Here is a 21,510-nt window from a genome sequence, read left to right as displayed (position 1 = left end):
AGCTACCATCTCGTGTTTGTTCCAGCCCCAAATGTTGTGACACCCAGGGAAGCATCGTCTTGCCATCAGCGAGAATCATTTGTTCATCACATCCTGGAAACCAAAGCAGTTTTTTCTCACAATACCCAAATAAGCACCTTTCCTTTATTGCCCCTTCCAAAACCTGTTTCATTGAGGCATTGCATTACTTACGACCAAAGACTTGAAAACTTTTAACGCCCAAAAGAATTTTTTTAAAGATTTTATTTATTTATCTTTAGGGGGGAAGGGAAGGAGAGAAATATCATTGTATGGTTGCTTCTGGTGCATCCCCTGCTGGGAACGGGCCTGCATGTGCCCTGACTGGGAATCGAACCGCGATCATGTGGTTCGCAGGCCCACGCTCAATCCACTGAGCTACACCAGCCAGGGCCAAAAAAATTTTTTTAAGATAAAATTTTCTGTTCCCATAGTTTTATCTCCTGTACCTTCATGCTTTCAGGTTGTATGCCTTCTGCCTAGGGACTGTGCCTTATTTTTTGTCTTTTGTTGCAAAACACATCCATATGAATACTGAGTTATATAAATATGTAATGAGCTCAATATAGCCACCTGCCAGTGCAATAGCTAAATGCCTTTTATTTTTTAAAACATTAAGATTAAAACGCCTACCAATGATCTCTAGTCCACTGGGTGATTTATTCAAGGCACTGTGCTGCAGTGATAGAAACCGTTTTACTTAATCATGTCATCCTCACAGCTAACACCTAACATTTGTTAAGACGGTTTAGTTTGGAAAAGGGTTTTCTGGCCACTGCCTCCTTTGTCTGGAAAAGGATCTTTGTCGGTAGCGGTCCTCATTCCCCTGTTGTTTTCATTAATGTGGATGGGAAGGAATTCAAAATGCTAGGTTTTCAAAACAGTCCATTTAAAAAAAGTCAATTGTTGCCAACTTCCTGGTAGTTTTGATCAGTGTGTCTACAGTCCTGCCTGCCTTGCTCAGATCGCAGGCACTTAGGGCTGAGCCCCTGACAAACATGCTTGGACAAATCTAAGGCGTCCTTTCACGGTACGCCTTAAATTTCTCCCTAATGCCTGGTTAAGCCCCCGAAATAAACCTCAGTCAATGGAGCAGGTCTGCAAAATCTCTCAACAAACACAAAAGATATGAAGATACTGTGTCTGTCTGTACAGGTTAGAAGAAATAGATGAGACACGTAACTGGCCCAAAGATGGTACTGGCCCAAAGATTTTAGTGGAAATGCTTGTTCACAGGTGGCACTGCAGTGGCTTTCATGATGTGTTTGACATATCTCAGAGGCTGCTGCAGGCAATCAGGGATAGATTGCATTTTAGGCCACCCCCCACCCCCACCCCTTCCATGTTTTAAACCAGCAATTCCAATTCACTTGAAGATCTGGGGTTAAATTCAATGCCTTGACAAACGTGGTCACCTATCTCTACATACAGTGCCCTACCTGCCCTCTTGAATGTCATTCTTCGGAAGTCGGTATTGTCACGTTTTCCTGATTGGCTCCTCTTTATTTTTATTATTATTATTTTTAGCTAAATGCATCTGTGTGCATCACCCTGTGTTCCCTCTCGTTTTAAAGTGAGTTTAGGGATCAGGAATACTTCCTAATGTTTCTCTGCCTTCTTAAATGAATGACGGTGCAATAAACCTTTTTTAGTGGCTCACGTGTATCACAACAGATTGTACAGTGGGGAAACTATTAAGCTAGGAGTTCTGAAACCAAAGGTCTACTCTAGCTCTGGTAGTAATTCCACATTCAGTGAAGGAGATTTGCCTAAAATTCCTTTGCCCTTCCATAATAAAAAATGTATTTTTATTTTTATCCTTTTCAAGTGTGCGGCCTCAAAGGGAGTCCTGCAGTAGAACAAACATTAGGTCATTCCAACCTAAAGTTCCACGGGGCAGCCAGGGAGTGCGCTCATTACTGCCATTCATTTTAACCTTGAATCCTTTTTTTTTTAAACTTAGTTTACAGGCTGGGTGATACTTAAAAATCCAATTTTATATTGCCCCTCTTTTGGAGAAACAGTGTGCTATTACACCAAATGATAGGAATTCTAAAAAATGTTTTAAAACAATCTGAAAAGTGGATTGTTCTGAGTAAATATTTTCATTTCTCGTTTTTATTTATTTCTGGCTGGGAGTGTACCATCCTAATATTTTGTCATTTGTGAATGCAATCTAAATTCTGGCCCCAAATCTGGTAACTAATTGGCAATTTGCCTATGTACTAGGGAAAACAAAATATTAGTTTTTGTCGTTAACAGCGAGAAAATAATATACAGAAACATACTCGTAGATGTTCCAACAACTTCCCAAACACTGGCAAGAGAGACAGGCACCCGTGGAAAAACAACCAGGAGAGGAGAGCAACCCCTGGCCTGCACCTAAAACAGCTCAGGCAACCCGCAGGTACCGCCGGAAGTCCGCAGTCGTCTCCGTGGAAACCGCAGACTGGCAGGTCCTCCGTGGACGCACAGAACCAGGACCTCCTGCGAACTCTGCAGGTGCCGCAGGCTGCCGTCTGCGCCTGCGCGCGCCCTCGGCGCAGGGCTCGCGTAGTGAGACGCCCGGACGGAGGACGCCGAGTCGCGCTGTTGCCATGGCAGCCAGGCCCTGGCCGCCTGGGTAGCAGGTGCTGGGTTCTCGCTCACTTCCCAGTCAAAGCTTAGAAAGAGGAGGAGAGGATTGCTCCCCCGGCCATCTCTGTGACCTCAACCGCTGCAGCTCACACAGGCAGGAGGGGCTATAGAGGGACAGAGGGAAGGATGGTGCGGACTCATTCAGGGGGGTGGGGAGCGAGGGGAAAGGGGGAACCATCGGGGACATGTGGAAGGAAAGGTAGGTAAAGATAAGAGGGAATAGCTTTCCCGTTTGCTCCACATCCCTCCCAGTGTCGGGTCCACGGAGGCCGGCAGCGGCTGGCGTGGATTCGCGTGTCTGTCCTCATACTCTTTCCCGTCCCCACGGTCTCCTGCCTGGGACAGAAAACTCACTCCTGAGACGTTAGCTTCCAAGAACTGAGGTCTTCATGGAATCGGTGGTACCTTGGATGCAAGTGGAAACGATCACCTGATGTTTGTTATTTATTTATCGCCGTGCTTTGCGACAGACATACATACGAGTTTTTAAAAAATATTTACTCACAGGAACCACAGTTTTGGTAGGCTGCAGCCCAGAGAGTCGTCCAGGTGGTCTCAGGAGGTGACTGTGGGTTCGATTTTGCTTCAGTACTTATGCCATTATATTAAAAGGTGTTTCCTTTGACAGTTTTCAACTTTCTTAGCTTTTGGACAAGTGTATGTTTAAACGGTGATAAGACTAGAGTCAATGAATTGGATGAAACTATTTGAAAGTTGCGTACATCTCTGGACTCAGGTTAGATTGGGCGTTCAAAGATAGGCAGTCACGAACCCATGCAGACACTCAGGGGGAAGGAACTGATTTCCGTCACTGCAGTTCTCTAGGAAGAAGGTGGTTCTGGTCCGAGCTAGTTGTGTGGATTTTTACTGAGGATAAACGTGGGAATTTAAATGTGTGAAAACTCACAAGGAGTCAGCGCTAGGCGATTCTGTTGTGTGTTTTTGCACAAGCTGCTGACTGTGCATGGTAAGGCCAGTTTCCTGGGATGAAGATTAAAAGAACAGAAGGGGATTGAATATCCTGTGACGGATTTGGAAAAAGCTTAGCGGACTTGGTAACAAGGGTTTACGCGTCATGTTCTTTGTTTGCTTGTGAACCAGCCATGAGCTGGTTAGCAAAATTATAGGAAAATAATGGTGCTTCAATTCCAATGCATCTTTTCATTTACTTCTGAGGCACCAGCTATGCCTTTGTTTTTAAGTAAGGCATATTAGTGTGATTTAATAACACCTACTATGTTTAATGTGTCATCATTTTATTTTTCTTTATTTTGCTTACACTGTTTTGGTTTTATTTTTTAATTTTTAATATATTTTATTGATTGTGCTATACAGTTGTCCCATTTTCCCCTCTTCACTCCCCTCCACTCTGCACACCCCCTCCCACCCACATCCCCCCCTTTTAGTTCATGTCCATGGGTCATAAGCTCTTTAGCTTCTACATTTCCCATACTATACCTACCCTCCCCTGTCTATTTTCTTTTTTTAATTGTTTATTTGCTTTTTATTTTATTTTTTAAAATATATTTTATTGATTATACCATTACAGTTGTTCTATCCCCCCCTTCATTCCCTTCCACCCACACACTCCCTCCCCACCATTCTCCCCCCCTTAGTTTATAACCACGTGTCTCAATTTCTTTATGTTCTATATTTCCCCCACTATTCTCGCCCTCCCCCCTATCTATTTTCTACCTACCATCTATGCTATTTTCTGTGCCTTCTCCCCCCTTCTCCTCCTCCCACTACCCTGTTGCTAACTCTCCATGTGTTCTTCATTTCTATGGTTCCACTCCTGATCTAGCTGTCCTCTTGGTTTGCTTTTGTTTTAGGTGTGGTTGTTAATAACTGTGAGTTTGCTGTCCTTTCACTGTTCATATTTTTCATCTTCTTTTTCTTAGATAAGTCCCTTTAGCATTTCATATAATAAGGGCTTGGTGATGATGAACTCCTTGAACTTGACCTTATCTGAGAAGCACTTTATCTGTCCTTCCATTCTAAATGAAAGTTTTGCTGGATAAAGCAATCTTGGCTGTAGGTCTTTGGATTTCATGACTTGGAATACTTCTTTCCAGCCCCTTCTTGCCTGTAAGGTCTCTTTTGAGAAATCCGCTGACAGTCTGATGGGTACTCCTTTGTAGGTGACTGTCCCCTTATCCCTTGCTGCTTCTAGGATTCTCTCCTTCATTTTGGTCTTGGCTAATGTAATTATGATGTGCCTTGGTGTGTTCCTTCTTGGGTCCAACTTCTTTGGGACTCTCTGAGCTTCCTGGATTTCCTGGAAGTCTATTTCCTTTGCCAGACTGGGGAAGTTCTCCTTTATTATTTGTTCAAATAAGTTTTCCACTCGTGGCTGTTTCTTTCCCCCTTCTGGTACCCCTATAATCCGGATGTTGGAACGTTTAAAGATGTCCTGGAGGTTCCTAAGCCTCTCCTCATTTTTTTGAATTCTCATTTCTTCATTCCTTTCTGGTGGGATGTTTTGTTCTTCCTTCTGGTCCATTCCATTGATTTGAGTCCCAGTTTCCTTTCCATCACTATTTGTTTCCTGTGCATCTCCCTTCATTTCAATTAGTTTAGCCTTCATATGTTCCTCTAATTTGTGACTATGTTCCTCTAATTTGTGACTATAATCAACCAGTTCTGTGAGCATCCTGAGAAATAGTGTCTTGAATTGTGCTTCTGAGAGGCTGGCAATTTCTCGGTCGCTGAGAGTTATCAGCTCTGGGACTTTGAGTTCTTCTTGCGCCATCTTTTGGGCTGTTCGTGCCTGTTATGTAGCAGGATCAGAGCCCTAGGTGTTCACCAGAGCAGGGCAACTCAGTCGCTGGGTTGTGACTCTGTATGTGGGGGCGGGGTCAACGAGGAGCAATGGCGTCCTGTCTGACGCCTCCCGCCGTGGCCACCACAGGTGCAGCAGCTGCCACCATCACCGGGGCCCTTGAATTTCATCCCACTGCATGCGAGTGTGCCACTGCCATCAGCCCTCGCCCCCTGGGGCCTGCGTGGTCCGTCTCACTGTGCACGAATGTGCAACCAGAGTCAGTCTGCCCCACACCCTGACTGGGTCCGGGCCACTTGCGTGCCTAGGTCGGGGGATCCGTCCTGCCTGACCCTGCCCCGCTGCTGGCTCTGCCCCTCTTACCGTCCCCGTTGAATGGTTAGTGGTTGTCGGACTTCCGTATAATTCAATTTTTTTCTGTTCTTTGGCTGTGTCTTTGTTCTCCAAACCTTTGTTGTATTCAAACTTGGTTGTGGGAGAAGGCACAGTGTTTCCACCTATGCCTCCATCTTGGCGGAATTCCCCCCTGTCTATTTTCTACCTACCATCTATGCTACTTATTCTCTGTACCTTTTTTCCCTCTCTTCTCCTCCCACCCCCTGTTGCTAACCTTCCATGTGATCTCCATTTCTGTGGTTCTGTTCCTGTTCTAGTTGTTTGCTTAGTTTGCTTTTGTTTTTGTTTTAGGTGTGGTTGTTAATGATTGTGAGTTTGCTGTCATTTTACTGTTCATATTTTTATCTTCTTTTTCTTAGATATGTCCCTTTAACATTTCATATAATAAGGGCTTGGTGATGATGAACTCCTTGAATTTGACCTCATCTGAGAAGCACTTTATCTGCCCTTCCATTCTAAGTGAAAGCTTTGCTGGATAGAGTATAAGTGAAAGCTTTGCTGGATAGAGTAATCTTGGATGTAGGTCCTTGCATTTCATGACTTGGAATACGTCTTTCCAGACCCTTCTTGCCTGTAAGGACTCTTTTGAGACAGTCTGATGGGAATTCCTTTGTAGGTGACTGTCCCTTTATCTCTTGCTGCTGCTAGAATTCTTTCATTTTAATCTTGGGTAATGTAATTATGATGTGCCTTGGTGTGTTCCTCCTTGGGTCCACCTTCTTTGGGACTCTCTGAGCTTCCTGGACTTCCTGGAAGTCTATTTCCTTTGCCAGATTAGGGAAGTTCTCCTTTATTATTTGTCCAAATAACTTTTCCACTCATTGCTCTTCCTCTTCTCCTTCTGGCACCCCTATAATTCAGATGTTGGAACATTTAAAGATGTCCTGGAGGCTCCTAAGCCTCTCCTCCTTTCTTTGAATTCTTGTTTCTTCATTCTTTTCTGATTGGATGTTTCTTTCTTCCTTCTGGTCCACATCATTGATTTGAGTTCCAGTTTCCTTCCCATCACTATTGGTTCCTTGTACATTTTCCTTTATTTCACTTAGCATAGCCTTCATTTTTTCATCTAATTTGCAACCAAATTCAATCAATTCTGTGAGCATCCTGATCACCAGTGCTTTGAACTGTGCATCTGATAGGTTGTCTATCTTGTCATCTTAGTTGTATTTTCTCTGGAGCTTTGATCTATTCTTTTGTTTGGGCCATTTTTTTTGGTCTTGATGCACCTGTTACGTATGAGGGGCAGAGCCTTAGGTGTTCACCAGGGTGGGGCAACCAGTCACTGGGTTGTGACACTGTATGTGGGGCAGGGGTCCGAGAGGGAACAATGGTGCTTGCTCCACTCTCTGCCACATTTCAGTCACTTCCCCCGCTTCCCCCAAGCAAACTGGGCCCTTCTGGTGCTGATTCCCATGTGGGTGGGCTTATGTACATTCTAGGACCCTGTGGGTCTCTCCAATAGACTCTCCTGTGTGGCTGGGAGTCTTTCCCACTGGTGCCTCAATCCCCCACAGGTGTTTTCAGTCAATGTTTTGAGGCTTTATTTCCCTGTGCTGGGGCCCTGGGTTGTGTGGTCTGTCCTGCTCCCCAGTTGTTCCTGCTGGTTGGTCTGTGAGTGAGTCTGGGAACCCCAGTCCACCAGCCGCCTTGCACACCGTGCTCCTTCATAATCCCCCACCTCGCTGGGTCCGACAGCTGCTGCTCTGCTGGGAATCCTCTCCACCTGGCTGCCCGACTCCGCCCCTCCCACCAGTCTGGATGAATGTTTCTTTGACTTCCATACAGTTCACTTTTCCATCAGTTCTGATTGTTTTTGTTTTTAAATTCTCCTTTTTGGTTATGTGAGGAGGCATGGTGTATCTACCTACACCTCCATCTTGGCCCAAAGTTTGTTTTGGTTTTCATATGGTTGCGATTCATTGTAAATAATAAAGCATATTTACTGAAGTCTTCAGGCAACCATTTATTTACAAGTTCAACTATGTTTATTAAATTTAAGGGAAAGCACTAAAGGGCTCCATAGAAATTTGATTCTAATGGCTGTGTTACTTAAACATCTCAACATAGTACATTTCAAGATCTCTGGTCTGAAAAGAAAGCTGATTATCCTAAGGCATTAGTGACTATGAAAAAAATAGGATTACTTATGTGTTTTGGATCACACTGAATTTTAATTTATTCAACAGATTCGTGGAACCCTTATTTTAATTGGCAGGTAAGTAGACATAACTGTTAATGTGACTTAACCTCTCTTGCAGGTAGGCAGTGGTAGGTAAACTCACTCTGAAATAACTGATTTTGTTTGTTCAGGTCACCTCAAAGCATTATTGCTCTCAACCTCTGATTTACAAATTGTTGCAGCTTTGCTTTGAGTTTTTTGAGAAAGTCCATTTTATAATCTTAGTTTGAAAGACATAAACATCAAGAAGGAATTACATGTTTCAGGTGCACGTTCTATAACACACCATCTGTGCACTGCCTCGTGTGTAGGTCTCCATCCATCACCATTTAGCCCCCCACACACCTCCTCCACCGCCCAGCAGTCACCACAGTGCTGTCTGTGTTCATGCGTTTTTTTCCTAGCTCTTTGTTTTCTTCTTTGCTCTATCCCTCCATTCCTGTGTCCCCAGCCTGCCCCAACAGCTGACAGCTGCTCTCTATCTACAATGTTTTTAAATCTTGAACTTAGTTATTCCGACACTGATTATTTATTTTGAAGATGCTTCATCATGGCACTATGGATTTGTTTTTACATCCTCCTGCTTTCCATGAGTTGGCAGTTATTGGTCCATTTGCGTCTTCCAGAAAAGGTTAAAAGCAACCTTAGGAGTCATCTGGCTCAACTTTTTCTAAAGCCACGATGTCCATTAAAACACTCATGTCTGCTCATCTCCCGGGCACTGCAGTGGCCTTCCCACCTCACTTCAGCACAGGTTTTAACATGGACATTCTATTTTTCATCGTATCCAGATGTGCCCCAATACTAATTTTACTCCTTGGAGTGAGACACGTGGAGGCCATTTAAATATTTGCAGCGGTGGTCACTGCTGTCCTGCGTTTTCTTCGGCCTGTCATTCCTGGGAGTTGGGGACTCCTCAGCATCTGGCTGTAAGGCGTTTACTCTCCCGACCTGCCTCCTCTTCTCCTCTGTCCCTTCTGTCCCTTCTGTCCAGCCCTCCTGGTTCGCTAGCCTGGGCCGAGCATGTCCCACCTCGTCTCCTGCTCTTTAAACTACAGCAGGACAGGAAGTGGGGTGCACACTTCGCATGTTGTCTGTGTGTCACCCACAGTCTCAGCCTTGGAGCTCATTCACGTTTGGAGTGTCTGCATCATTTTTAAACTCGGTTTGGACCCAGCGTTCGCTAAAACCTGTTAACAAGCTTTTCGCACGAAGGACTGAAAAGCCTCGTCCCTTGGCTGGTGCTGTGCAGCCAGATGTGCACCCTCCCACTCCCACTATCACCTGTGGGCAAACAGTGGGAGGAACACGGTAATTCTCCCTGTAGTAAAATTGGCACCAGGTCAGGCGATCTGATCCAGTGTTTGGGAGAGAGAAGAGGGAAGCAAATGGCCAAAACAAGGTTTGTGAGTAATTTATTAACTCAGGCAAAAGAGCTCTCATTTGACATCTTTAAACGTGGGCCTGGGTCTCTCGAGTTCCTGACATCTCTGAGTTCTTCTCCCAGAGAGGGTCTCGGGCAACTTGTTCTTGGTACAGGAGCCAGCGAGGGCCTGTAGAGGGACAGGCCCCCGGGTGTTGGAGCCCTGAAGATCAGATTCCCACGGTTCTTTTGAAAGTGGATCTAATAGTCTCTGCACATTTCGAGAGCACGGCTCTTTTCTGTTTGTTCCTTTTCGTTTAAGTCAAATAGGGCAGGTGTGTAGAATATTGCCACATAGTTCTGCCTCTGGCCACTTTGTGACAATTAACTCTACATAAACCATTTTCCCGCAACCCTTTTCTTTTGGGGAAGGCGATAGACATCAAACTGACCCCTCCTCACCCCTTCCGGATCTTTCTTCAGGAGCACACTTTGTTCAGCTCCAGGCTTGGCCTGTGTGTTTATCTTCCTTCTTCTGCTCTGCGAGTCTGGAGGACCCCACGGATGCTCAGACTCGGGATCGTACCCCATCTCAGCTCCCCGTGGTCCTTCCAGTTTTAGACTGTGCTAACTGCTTTTTCAGATTCTTCCTGCCACAGCCCTTTATATGTACACTTAGTACATTTATTTACATTTTGTTTATGTTCACAGACTTTTATTAACTTTCATCTGACATCCCTAATTCATTGTTACTGCTTTCTAGTATTAGGCATCAGAGTTTGTTTTCATAATGAAAAAATGTTTTATTTAGAGTTGACAATGGTCTGCCTTTGGGGAAGTCAACATTTACCATAAGTGAGAACCAGTTAAAAAGCTCTCAGACCACAAATTATAGTTTCACCAGGTAAATGACTCCCTCTTTCTTTAGGAAGGACTGAGAGACTGAGGGTGGGAATCGATGCACTCGTTTCCATCTGAATGTGAGAAAATGTGAGTGAGTGAGACGAAGAAGCCGAATCGTGCCCTCTGACCTGGACAGGGCGTTTTCATGATGTGCAGGGAACATGGACAATGCCCCTCGAGGCCTCGGATGGTCTTCCTACCTGCCCCTTCCAGTCTTCTGATCAGTGTGGTTTAGGAACTGGGGGGGAGTGGGATGGTGGTTAGGAGTGATACGTGTAGAAAATGTCTGGCCATTGTAAGTCTCTCTTGGGATACACAGGTACAGGTTTATTCTGAACGCCCCAGGTTTTGTGCGTGTAGGTGTTAATGAGCTTGCCTTCGACACCGACCCGTATACTTCACATGCCCCTGAGTCGAACGTAATACAGACCTTGTCTCCCTTCATCCTGTAGCATTGTTCTGTAACACACGGGCGATGGAGGAAGGCAAAGGCGCTGACTCCAAAGAGACTGAAGAATACGAAGATGACTTTGAAAAGGATCTGGAGTGGTTGATTAATGAGAAAGAGAAGAGGGATGTCGGCATAATGGAGGTATATCTAAATTGCCAACGGCCTTCGTGAGAATGGCGTTAACAAAGGGCTTTGCAATTCTTGACAAGTTTCATGCTGTCTAATCTAAACCTCTCGCAATTTCTTTAATATGCATAGAACAAGGGACATTACCCGTGTCCTGTGGATGCAAACACCGAGGCACAGAGGGTTCCAGTCTTGTATCTGAAGGCTTAGGGCTAAGTAGTGAGACAACAGGGGTTAAGTTAGCGCTTAATAAACCTAAAATTATAATTTCAAAGTTGTATTTAACTTATGTAATATAAATAGTATAATTAATTGCATCAAAAGTGAAAAATGAATACCGTTTATTTCTACTTCATATAAACTTGGGTAAAATTGTGGGGTTATACTCTTAATATAAATGAAAAACAAAGCAAACCCTCAAAAAACATGGCCTTTCAGTTAATAATGGAAACCTTAAAGAGTGAATGAGCTCTTCAGGCGAATGAGTATTGAGAGAAAAGCAAAGGGTCTTTTACTTTTTTATCCTGTAGAATATCCAGACCAAATTGGTCTGGAATTTGGACTTGGCTCCTGCAGAAAATGGCAATAATAATCTTGAGATTCTCAATAACCGCAGAATGACTAGGATTTGACCAATGATAGTAACTTTAATGGTCTTGGGAATAGGGATGCTGTTTTGAAGAATACAAGTATTACCAAGAGAAAACATTTTAAAACATATTCTTCTGAAAGTGTAAAGGGAGGGAAATTTTATAGAGGGTGGAATATTAAAATAACATTGTAGTATTTGTAGTTATCCTTTCATGCATTAGCACTAAAATTTTAAATATCAATATAGCATTCCGTAATATCAAATACAAATTTAGAGCTCAATTTTTCCTGAATGTTAACGTTCCATGCTTTTCCCCTGAGGTGCTCACAAATGTGTTAGAATATCACATGCAAAGAATGAGCAAGAGGTACATACATTTTCCTGTTTCTAAAATAAGTTGCATGAATCTGGAAAACCATTTCAGGTTTTTTTACATATAAATAGGCAGACCGTCTCAATTTCCACTGAGAAGAGAACCTCCTGTCTTTTCTTTAGATGGCTTGTGGGAACGAAGAGAACCTGAGCCCAGAACTCAAAGAGAATGAAACAGGAGTGGAGCGCGCCAAAGGGCGTTCAGATCCCGGCAGCTCTCTGAGGGATGAGGTTGCGCCCAGGAGTGACTTCATCTCTGTACCGAGCAGTCAGCCTGTGGACCCCGGGTCAGATTCCGACAGTGAAAGCTCTTTCCAGGAATCCAAACTGGACAGCCAGAAAGACCTGGAGGAGGACGAGGATGAGGAAGTAAAGAGATACATCATGGAGAAAATCGTACAAGCCAACAAGCTTCTACAGAACCAAGAACCCGTGAATGATAAAAGGGAGCGCAAACTTAAGTTCAAGGACAAATTAGTGGATCTAGAAGTTCCTCCGCTGGAAGACACTGACAACTACAAATATTATTTCGAAAGTGAAAGCCACGTGTCTGGAAAACTGTCAGAGTTACGTATTTCCAGTGAATCTGGACAAGACAGTGTGCTCCTGTCGGTCACAGGTGGAAGTTTCGAAGAAAGCAAGGACAGGAAGATACTCGTCGAGAGGGACGGAAAGTTTGAACTTGTGAACTTACAAGACATCGAGAGTCAGGGGTGTCTGTCCCCCATTCATAAGGTCAGTAGTACAGAAAATGGACCCCAGCAGTCGTCACCCAGATCTTCCAGCTCACCTGTCAATGGTGTGAAGAAAGAAGAGCCCGCGGCAAAGACCCACGGCTCATCAGCAGAGGAGCCATGGGCGTCCGTCCCTCCGCCCCCGCCCAGCCCCAGGACTGGTCCGAGCCCTACCGCCCACTCAGACTCAACTCAGGGCAGTGGGAAGCCTAATCGCAGGACACAGTCTGCGAACATATCGCCAGTGACCTCAACATACTGTCTTTCCCCTCGACAGAAGGAACTGCAGAAACGGCTGGAAGAAAAGAGAGAGAAGCTGAAGAGAGAGGTGAGACCCGGAGGGGCTGGTGGGCTGGAAGGAGAACACGTTTTTATGTCTCACAGGCGCAGTAGGAGTGGAGACATGTAAATTACATTAAGTAATTTATAATTGAAAAGTCCAGATACCAAAACTGGTGAGTTTTTCCTAAATTACTTAAATCAGTGTCCCAATTCTCTGTTTTCCTGGATACCTAACGGTATCCAGCTGAGCCATACAAAACGTCTAACCGTAAATACACACCCACCCGCAGTGGAATCACGGGTAAGTAGAATTTTATAGTTGCGGGGTCGCTTACAGATCGTGTTACTCATAAGCAAACTATAGTATAGAAAGTTTGAGTAACTTTACCAAAGTCCTTCAACTTGTTTGCAGCAAAGCTGGAGTCAAAATGCCCAGTTTTCTTGGCATTCATTGGCAAATGGTATATTTTGTGTTTATATAGGAAATTATGAGCAGGGGATTTCTGACATTTATCAGGAACTCACAGGAGCAGAAAAGACGGAAAACAAGGTCGGTGAGAACGTGTCACCTGCAGCACACTCAGGCTATGCTCCGAAAGGACGCACACCGAACATTCTGTGTGCTCGGCCACGGGCAGCTGAACTGGGACAGGCCGGCTCCGGTCACTCGGCTGAGACGCATCACAGCACTGAAGAGGCTCTGTTTAGCTCAGCTTTGCGACAGCACAGAGTGATTTGTCGAGAGTAACCAAACCGCCTGCGTGCGCACATCTGTGTGTGTGTGTGTGTGTGCACCCGTGACAGTTACCCAGGGGATTTTGTATAACTTCAGTGTGTCTCCACTAAGGAACTGGTGGGGACTGACTGGGGTGGCCAGTGGGCAGTTCCGTTTTCTTCTCTGGGTGTCACGCTCTGTAAGCTCCATTAGGGCTTAGAAAATGGGCGTCTTAGAAGATATTTTATGCTGGTAAGAGGATAGAAGTTTTCCTTTCCTTCCTCTACTTTTTTCAACCAAAAGCAGTGAGAAGCGGTGGCTGTGCTGTCAGAGTGGGAGGAGAGCACTCCGAATTCCATCCTTGGAAGAGAATTTGAGCGTGGGACCTATAAGCCAGTTCATTTTGGTGACAACACCCGAGTGGTAGAAGGGACTGAAGTTGCCCAAATTGACACGGCATGGTGGCAGTGTGGTGGTTACTCAGGGCGCCCAGCGTGGGGTGGTCTCCCCGAGGCTACGCTGCTTTGTCCCAGGGACTGCTTTATGGCAAGTAGCCGGGTCAAGGTCAGGCAGTGCCCTTTCTACCATCAGCTGGATAAGGCGGATTAAAAGAAACATTTTGTTCTTGCAGTTAACCAATTGTCTAGATGTTTCTTCTGGTAGCAAAAATGCTAACTTACGAACATACACTGGTTGAAAACACTTCCCAACATAATACCAAGTTTTGAACACACCTAAAGGTACAATCAACCCCTGTCTTCCCATCACCCAGGTTCCAAAGTCACTGAGCTTTTGTCACGTTTTTGCTTCCTCCCCCCCTTTTTGGGTTGGAGTGTTTTGAAAGCAGGTGCTAGACAGCAGGCTTCAAAGTACCGCTCTGGGGTAGCCTCTGTAGGATGGGCGGGGAGGGGAGCCTCGTGCAGTGGTCGGGGCAGCTGGGTGCTGGGTAAGGACTACGGCAAAGAGTCTCAGGCGAAGGGTGTCTCAAGGAGGACTTCAAGGGCAAGAAAGGAACAAACAAACCTGGCTTTTTGTTTCTCAGAAAAAAAAATACAGCTTTATTTTCTTTTGCAACCACAATGCCATTGGTCACAGGTAACAAATGTACCAATAATGTAAAAACACTGACAGCATCTTTAGTGCCTTTGTAAAGACTGTAGAGTGCTGCTTTTGTGTAGCTGCAGTTTGGGGAGGTTCAGGCCGAAAGGAAACGAGGAAGCGGAGGGGAGAGTCAGGGAACCCCTGACTGGTGCGTGTGCGTGGCACTTCCATGTAGCTGTAGACTTATCTCCACAGTTCATTTGTCTGGAAAATCTTCATTCTTTTACTATGCAAATTAGAGGCCTGATTTTTTTTTCTTTTTAAAGGAGCCCAATATTTAGATGGAAAGTTTTAGGGGCAGGGGATTCTAATTTTAGATGTCAGAGTGTATCTCTCTAATAACTCATGTACGATGTTAAACTCTTTATCAAGGCCTTTGACACTCTCCCCACCAGGAGGAACAACGGAAGATAGAGGAAGAGAAAGAAAAGAAAAAGGAGAACGACACGGTGTTCAAAGCGTGGTTGCAGAAGAAAAGAGAGCAGGTCACCGAGATGAGGAGGGTTCAGCGAGCGAAGCAGCTGGAAGCCATGAGCAGCAAAGTAAGTAGAGCTTCTGTGTGGGACAAAGCCTTGGACAGAGAGGAGGGCGGAGTGTGTTCGCCGAGGGCCCCTGGCCATCGGGCGGAGGCGGCGTCCAGGAACTGCCCTCCCTGGAGACGCGCCGTGCACAGGGCTCTGCCATTGCGTTCGTTCTGGGGAACTTTGCAAAAATCCAGCGGTTCCGCCTCCACTCAGACTGTTACGGTGCCAAGAACTGGGAAACTGCCGATATTTTTACACTAGTGTAACTTTGATATTCAAATAAGACAGAGAGCACGCACACCCCCTACACCTGCGTGAAGAAGTGCGCGTTTCAGTGGGTTTGTTGTTGCCCGCGTGGTGGGTGGGGGATACTGTTGGCTTGCAGTGCTGTGTTCACGGGGGTCGAACATCCCTGAGCTCTTTGAATAGTCTTTTCATAGAAACATTCTGTGTCAACTTTTCTGTTAGGAATAGTGGTTCTTTCTTTTTGATCTATGGGAACTCTTCATGCACTATGAAAACTACTTCTTCAAGAAATACGCTGCATCAATTTTTCCCATTGTATATTTCCCTGTTTGGCAGGGCAGAAATAGGTGATTTTATGTGGTTGGATTTATAAAGCTATAGAAACAACCATTGAGAGCGCAGCGTAAAACCCTACATTCCAGCTACGGGCAAACGCTGCCAATCTGTCTTCAGGTTGTACCGGAGTCCCAGCCCCTAACTCAGACCACTGCTTCTGCTGCCCGAACTGCTGCAGGCGCCTAATGACCAGCCCCGCTTCTCCACCCACTGCCCCCACTCCAGTCCACTCCCCTCCCCCTGGTGCCGGAGCAGGCCCCCTCCCATGCACAACAGACTGTGTCAGGTAGGCCCGGAAGCCCCCGACAATGGCTTCTCACCTCTGGAAGGCGTCCAGAGTTCCTGCCGCCGGCCACTGTAGGTCATCAGATCCCTGCCCCGCTGACCTCATCCCCCTCATCCCCTTCCACTCGCCAGCCCCTTGGCTGCAGCCTCACTTTCGCTTCTCTGACATTTACTGAATGTGCTGAGCACCACCCGCCCCGGACCCTGGTCCGGGGGCTCCGTGGCAGTGCCCCAACCGCCCTCTCCCCAGGTCCAGGTGCCTGCGACTCACTGCCTCACTGCCGTCCACCGGCCACCCAGCCGTTCTCCTCGGTGCCCCGTGTCTGCCGTCTCTCCTTACCACACTCCTCTTTCCGTCTGGCATGCCAGTCAGTCGGTCAGCCAGTCCACCACCCATTTGTTTTCTCTGCTTCTGGAACAACGCTGCCCACTACAACTTCCTGCGGTGGTAGAAATGCCCCCGTCTGTACTGTCCAGTAAAGTGGCCACTAGCCACACCGTGGCCGTGAAGCACGGAAAGAGTAGCTGACGTGGCTGAGGTCCTGAATGTTCTAATTTTCCTCTAATGTAAGTAGCCACGTGGGACCAGTGGCTCCTGTGTGTGCAGTGCAGACGTGGAGCTGATGGGAGAGCAGCCCGGTTTCCCACTGCTGTGGCCCGGGCCCCGCGTGCCTGGAGACGCTCCATGAAACAGGTGCCCTGTGAATACCTGTCCAGCGAGTCAGCGGGCTGCGATTCCCACCCATCCTGTCCGTGAATTCTTGGCTCCTGACCTGTAATTCCAGACGGAACACTTTTTTGTCGTCTCCCCCAACTCCCAGATTCCTAGGTGCTCACTGCAGTCCCGAAGGCCCTCTTCACCAAGGTCCGCGTGGCGCACGGGATATCCTCAGCTGCATGCAGCTCCCAAGTTAGACACAGTAGTCCCTGCCCCGGGGGTTGCAGACAAAGGAAAATGCCAGGGAGAAGGCCTTCCCCGTCGCGGAGCGCACGTTCAGGGAGAGGATTAAACCGGCGCTCTACCCGGCGCCGTGTACAGGCTCCACACCTGTCCCTTTGCTCTCTTTCTTCCACTCCAACTTCTCAAAATTCCCTGAAGATCGTGTCTGTTATGAAGCTCGGGGAAACGCACAATAAGCTTCTCCCACTGGCCGCTTCTTATGACCAAACCCTCGTGGCCGCCAATGTTGCGGCCGCTCTCCGCAGCAGTGATCAGAGTGTGGGGTGTGGCCGGGCAGTCTGAGGCGCTGCAGTTGGGATCCGAGAGAAAGGCTGCACGACATGAGTGTTGGGTGGTTGGTGTTCAAACTGTATTTCATGGAGCTCCTTCCGATTGCCACAAAAACCCAACTCTAGCCGTAGTGCCTTTCTCCAGCCAGTTTGTGTTGGGGTGCTGCTGCACAAAATTATTCTTTGTCAAAGGGCTCAGCTTTGCAAAGATCACTGCAACNAAGCTCGGGGAAACGCACAATAAGCTTCTCCCACTGGCCGCTTCTTATGACCAAACCCTCGTGGCCGCCAATGTTGCGGCCGCTCTCCGCAGCAGTGATCAGAGTGTGGGGTGTGGCCGGGCAGTCTGAGGCGCTGCAGTTGGGGTCCGAGAGAAAGGCTGCACGACATGAGTGTTGGGTGGTTGGTGTTCAAACTGTATTTCGTGGAGCTCCTTCCGATTGCCACAAAGACCCAACTCTAGCTGTAGTGCCTTTCTCCAACTGGTTTGTGTTGGGGTGCTCTTGCACAAAATTATTCTTTGTCAAAGGGCTCAGCTTTGCAAAGATCACTGCGACTAGACCATCTTCACTTGCTGGTGACGGTCATCCCTTGGGGTCACTGCGAGACCAATGCCAGGATCCCTCTGTGGGCACCAGACGCCCTGGGTGCCCAAGCGTCTTATTTAAGTGGTGTAGTATTTGTGCACAACCCGCCCAGTCCTCCCGCCGTCTGTGAGTCGTCTCCAGGTTACTCGTGACCCCCAATATAGTGTAAATGATGTGCGTGTAGCTGTTACACTGTATTGTTTTCCTCTACCTCTCCTGTGCGCGTGCGCATGTATTTTTTATGGGATGACATTGGCCAATAACATTAGGTGGTCTCAGGGGCACACAGTGTCTGTGTGCAGTGCGGCCTGCTCCCCACGGGTCACCACACCATCAATTCCCACTCCCCTCCCCCACTCTGGCTCCCACCTGTCTGTTTTCTGGATCCAAGGCACCATCTTAATTTTGTTTTGTTTGTTCATTTGTTTTGTTTCTGTTTTACATTCCACACATAAACGACAGAAATCACCGTTTGTATCCTTTTCCAGGTGACTTATTTCACTTATCACAACACCCTTGAGACCCATCTGTGGTGTTGCAAATGGCACTGTTTCCTTTTTTTCCATGGCTGAGCAGTGTGCCATTGCACGCAAATGCACATCCTCTTCATCCAGTCACCCACCACGGGACACTCGGGCTGCTTCCATGTCTTGGCTGTTGTCAAGATGCTGCGAGGAACACAGCGGTGCTGTGTCCAGTAGGACTTTGAAAGAAGCCAGATGGCAGTGAATTCAGTGTTGACTTTTCCGACAGAAGGGTGGTCAGTGTGCGGTCGCAAAGGTGACACGCTTGGTCTGGACCCGAGGGGTGCAGGTGACGAGGTCGGCGTTGCAGCACTGTGGAAACCCACGAGGGAGAGCGCGCTCTTGTGGGGGATGCTGTCTCGGCTTGTTCAGGTAAAGCCAAGCCCGTTTTTGTCATCAGCAGGAAAACAGAGACCCACAGCAGGCTTTCCAGCTGTGGCTGAAAAAGAAGCACGAAGAGCAGCTGAGAGAAAGGAAGACGGAAGAGCTCCGGAAGCAGGAGGAGTTCTTGTTCTTCCTCAAGGGGGCTGCGGGCCGCGACAGGGCCTTCAAGCAGTAAGTCAGGGGCCCCGCGTACCCAGATATTTGACCTTCGATGCTGCATACCTGTTTGGTTTTAGACCCACACGTGAATAATGGTGTGAGAATGGTCTTTAACCCCACTGTGTGCACAAGACAGCGTTCATACTGAAGTCGTTTCTTATGGCCCCTGTGACAGCCTACCATTCATTCATTCATTCATCCACTCATTTGTTGATTTGTTCATTCCTTCAAGAAATGGGCCAACGGTTGGTTACAGCTTCTCCTGCAGAGTGCTCAGAAAAACTGAATAAAGAGTTGCGTTTACCTAGAAATGTTTTTCTCTAAAGAAACGCAATCAGATGAGGAGGAAGATCTGTGTAGGCCAGATGCAAGGCGACTCAGCACACAGCCTGGGTTAAGGCAGTCCTGGTCTCGGTTCAGTTATCTGGGCGGGGCCCTGCCTACCTGGCTGACTCTGAGGAAGCTCACTGGGCTTTGTAACTTCGCCAGCACAGCTCCCGGGAGTCCTTTGTTTGAAGTTGCTTTCTTTTTCTTTTCTATGTTTCTTTTTGTTCCTCTGCTCCTTCCTTCCTTCCTTCCTTCCTTGTTTCCTTTTTTTTAAACGCATAACCCTTTATCACAGAAGCAGGAGACAGGCACTGTGGAAATGGAGGGAGAAACCCCATCTCCATCACCCGGAATCACTGTTGTTAGGAACTCGGTGCCATTTTCCAGCTGTTTCTTGTACTTACAATTCAACAGTGGAAATCGAGGTCACACATGTAAACTGTTCTGCTATCAGCTCACTGTCATTAACCATCTCATCTGTCTCCAGCTTGCAACCATTTTCCCCCCATTGGCTCCCCAAATGGCTACAGTTAATTTACTCCAACTAGTATCTGATTGAGGACCACACAACTCTGGGTAATGATGCTTCTTAAGTCTCTTGTTCTAATACAATTACCTAGTTGTTTAAGTTTATTTCTTTAAAAATTTTATGTGTATATATAATGTAATGTGTGTGTATACACATTACATTATATACACGCATATACATACATACATACTTTTACACGTACCCCCACATGCATACGTATGTACCAGATACGTGTGTGTACAGTGATTTTTGACATCATCTTACTTAAGCAGGATTTATAGACTGAAGCTCGTCAGCCGGTGGCCTCTCCCTGGAGCTGTGTTGCTGGCGTCTGTGCTCAGGCCCGTTTCCCACTCTGGGGAAGACTGTGCTGTGTGCTGGTGAGCAAGGGCTCTGTGGCCTCCCCACCAGGCGAGGCCGGGCGACACCGGTGCCTGCGTGTCATTAGCCTCCTTATGTTTCCGATGCAGCTGGTTGCAAAACATAGGCTATTTGGGATGCATCACATACTTAAAAAAACATTTTAAAAAAGGATAGGACCTATATCACAAGTAAAATAGTGTTTATCACTAAAAAACATTTTTGTTGGCAATTTCATTGTAAGACAAACCTAATTTCAAATATCCAAATCAAACGTGACGATGTTTCCTGTGTGAGCCAAGGGGGACAAGCGGACTTTTCAGTCACTGCTTTCTTGTGTGTCGTGCCCACAGCACTTCCTTATAGAGAAATTCGGCTTCTTTTCATCGTCCGTGGTGGTAACTTGGTCGCGTGAAAAGCCCATGCAGGTCGGTACCAGATCTGACGATGTCTCTGCAGGTGGCTGAGAAGGAAGCGGGTAGAACAGCTCGTGGAGCAGCAGGCTGCCAAGGAGCGGGCCCGGCAGCTCCGACGAGAAGCCCGGCGCGCCAGGCAGCTGCAGAGCCAACTGTACAACACGCCCGAGGCCCAGTCGTTCCGTTTCACCGACTATTACAGCTGAAGGTATCGATTAAATGCTTCGCCCGGAAGCCACTAGCCTCAGCATTTTGGATATCACTCTCTTATGGCCCGTGTGCTTTGGTTGTACTCTAAATTATGGAAATGGTACGTACTTTTGGTGATGTTGATAGTGATTTACCGGTTTTTTTACATAGAACAAAATAAATATTTTCTTTTCTTGAAGTGTTGAAATGTGTTATACCATCTCTTCGTCCATGCAACAAATTGAACTGTGAATGAACTCAGAATTCTTTATTCCTTTAACTTCTAGATTATTTGAACATTTCTAGCTGGAAAGAACCACGAGAAAGGCACAGATTTCTATTACCATGAAAAAAATTGCAGTAGAATGTTTTATGTGGTGAGAGGGGTGACCCCTTAAACAAGCCGTATTCAAAGTCACCTGGGAGTACCCATGGCAAGTGAAGCGGTCGGGTAGGCCTACGTCTTGAAAAAAGTAAACATTATGCATAATGCTATGTTAGGTGTGTTACAAAATGAGCCAGCTCGCAGTTTATCGTGTACCTGGCATTGTTGTAAATGCTTCACATAAATCACTTGATGTAATTCTTACAAAAGCCCTGTTAGTCTTGTTCGGACGACGAGGAAGTGAGAGAGAGGTAAGCAGTCTCCTCACAGACCTATGACAGCAGCATCCTTTCGCGCAGTTCCACAGCTTATATGCTCTGGTGGACATTTGGGAAGTATCTGAGGCTCCATGGGAACTGGGCATGCGGGGGGTTGGTG

At 46.7% G+C, this 21,510-nt stretch overlaps 1 protein-coding gene across 5 annotated transcripts in view; it reads left to right on the top strand.

The window, feature by feature from the left end:
* The first annotated feature begins 2,524 nt into the window (after window positions 1-2,524).
* Window positions 2,525-21,510, top strand: part of CCDC181 (coiled-coil domain containing 181) — a 32,588-nt gene continuing 13,602 nt past the window's right edge. Inside the window, exons 1-7 of one of the 5 annotated variants that reach the window (XM_037034943.1) lie at window positions 2,525-2,749; window positions 10,731-10,870; window positions 11,943-12,554; window positions 12,831-12,881; window positions 15,047-15,193; window positions 18,784-18,938; window positions 20,602-20,946. In XM_037034943.1, coding sequence (XP_036890838.1) covers window positions 10,754-10,870; window positions 11,943-12,554; window positions 12,831-12,881; window positions 15,047-15,193; window positions 18,784-18,938; window positions 20,602-20,764 — 1,245 coding nt within the window. In that variant the 5' untranslated portion in view covers window positions 2,525-2,749; window positions 10,731-10,753 and the 3' untranslated portion in view covers window positions 20,765-20,946. Of the gene's footprint in view, window positions 2,750-10,730; window positions 10,871-11,942; window positions 12,882-15,046; window positions 15,194-18,783; window positions 18,939-20,601; window positions 20,947-21,510 lie in introns of those variants that run through there. The other 4 variants (XM_037034942.1, XM_037034940.1, XM_037034941.1 and 1 more) reach the window with 4 other exon arrangements.

This window comes from Sturnira hondurensis, unplaced genomic scaffold (genome assembly GCF_014824575.4).
Source record: "Sturnira hondurensis isolate 20B ecotype Veracruz unplaced genomic scaffold, ASM1482457v3 Scaffold0022215, whole genome shotgun sequence".
Lineage (NCBI taxonomy): Eukaryota > Metazoa > Chordata > Mammalia > Chiroptera > Phyllostomidae > Sturnira > Sturnira hondurensis.
Note: the sequence above shows the minus strand (reverse complement) of the source record. Positions and strands in the feature narration are given on the sequence as shown.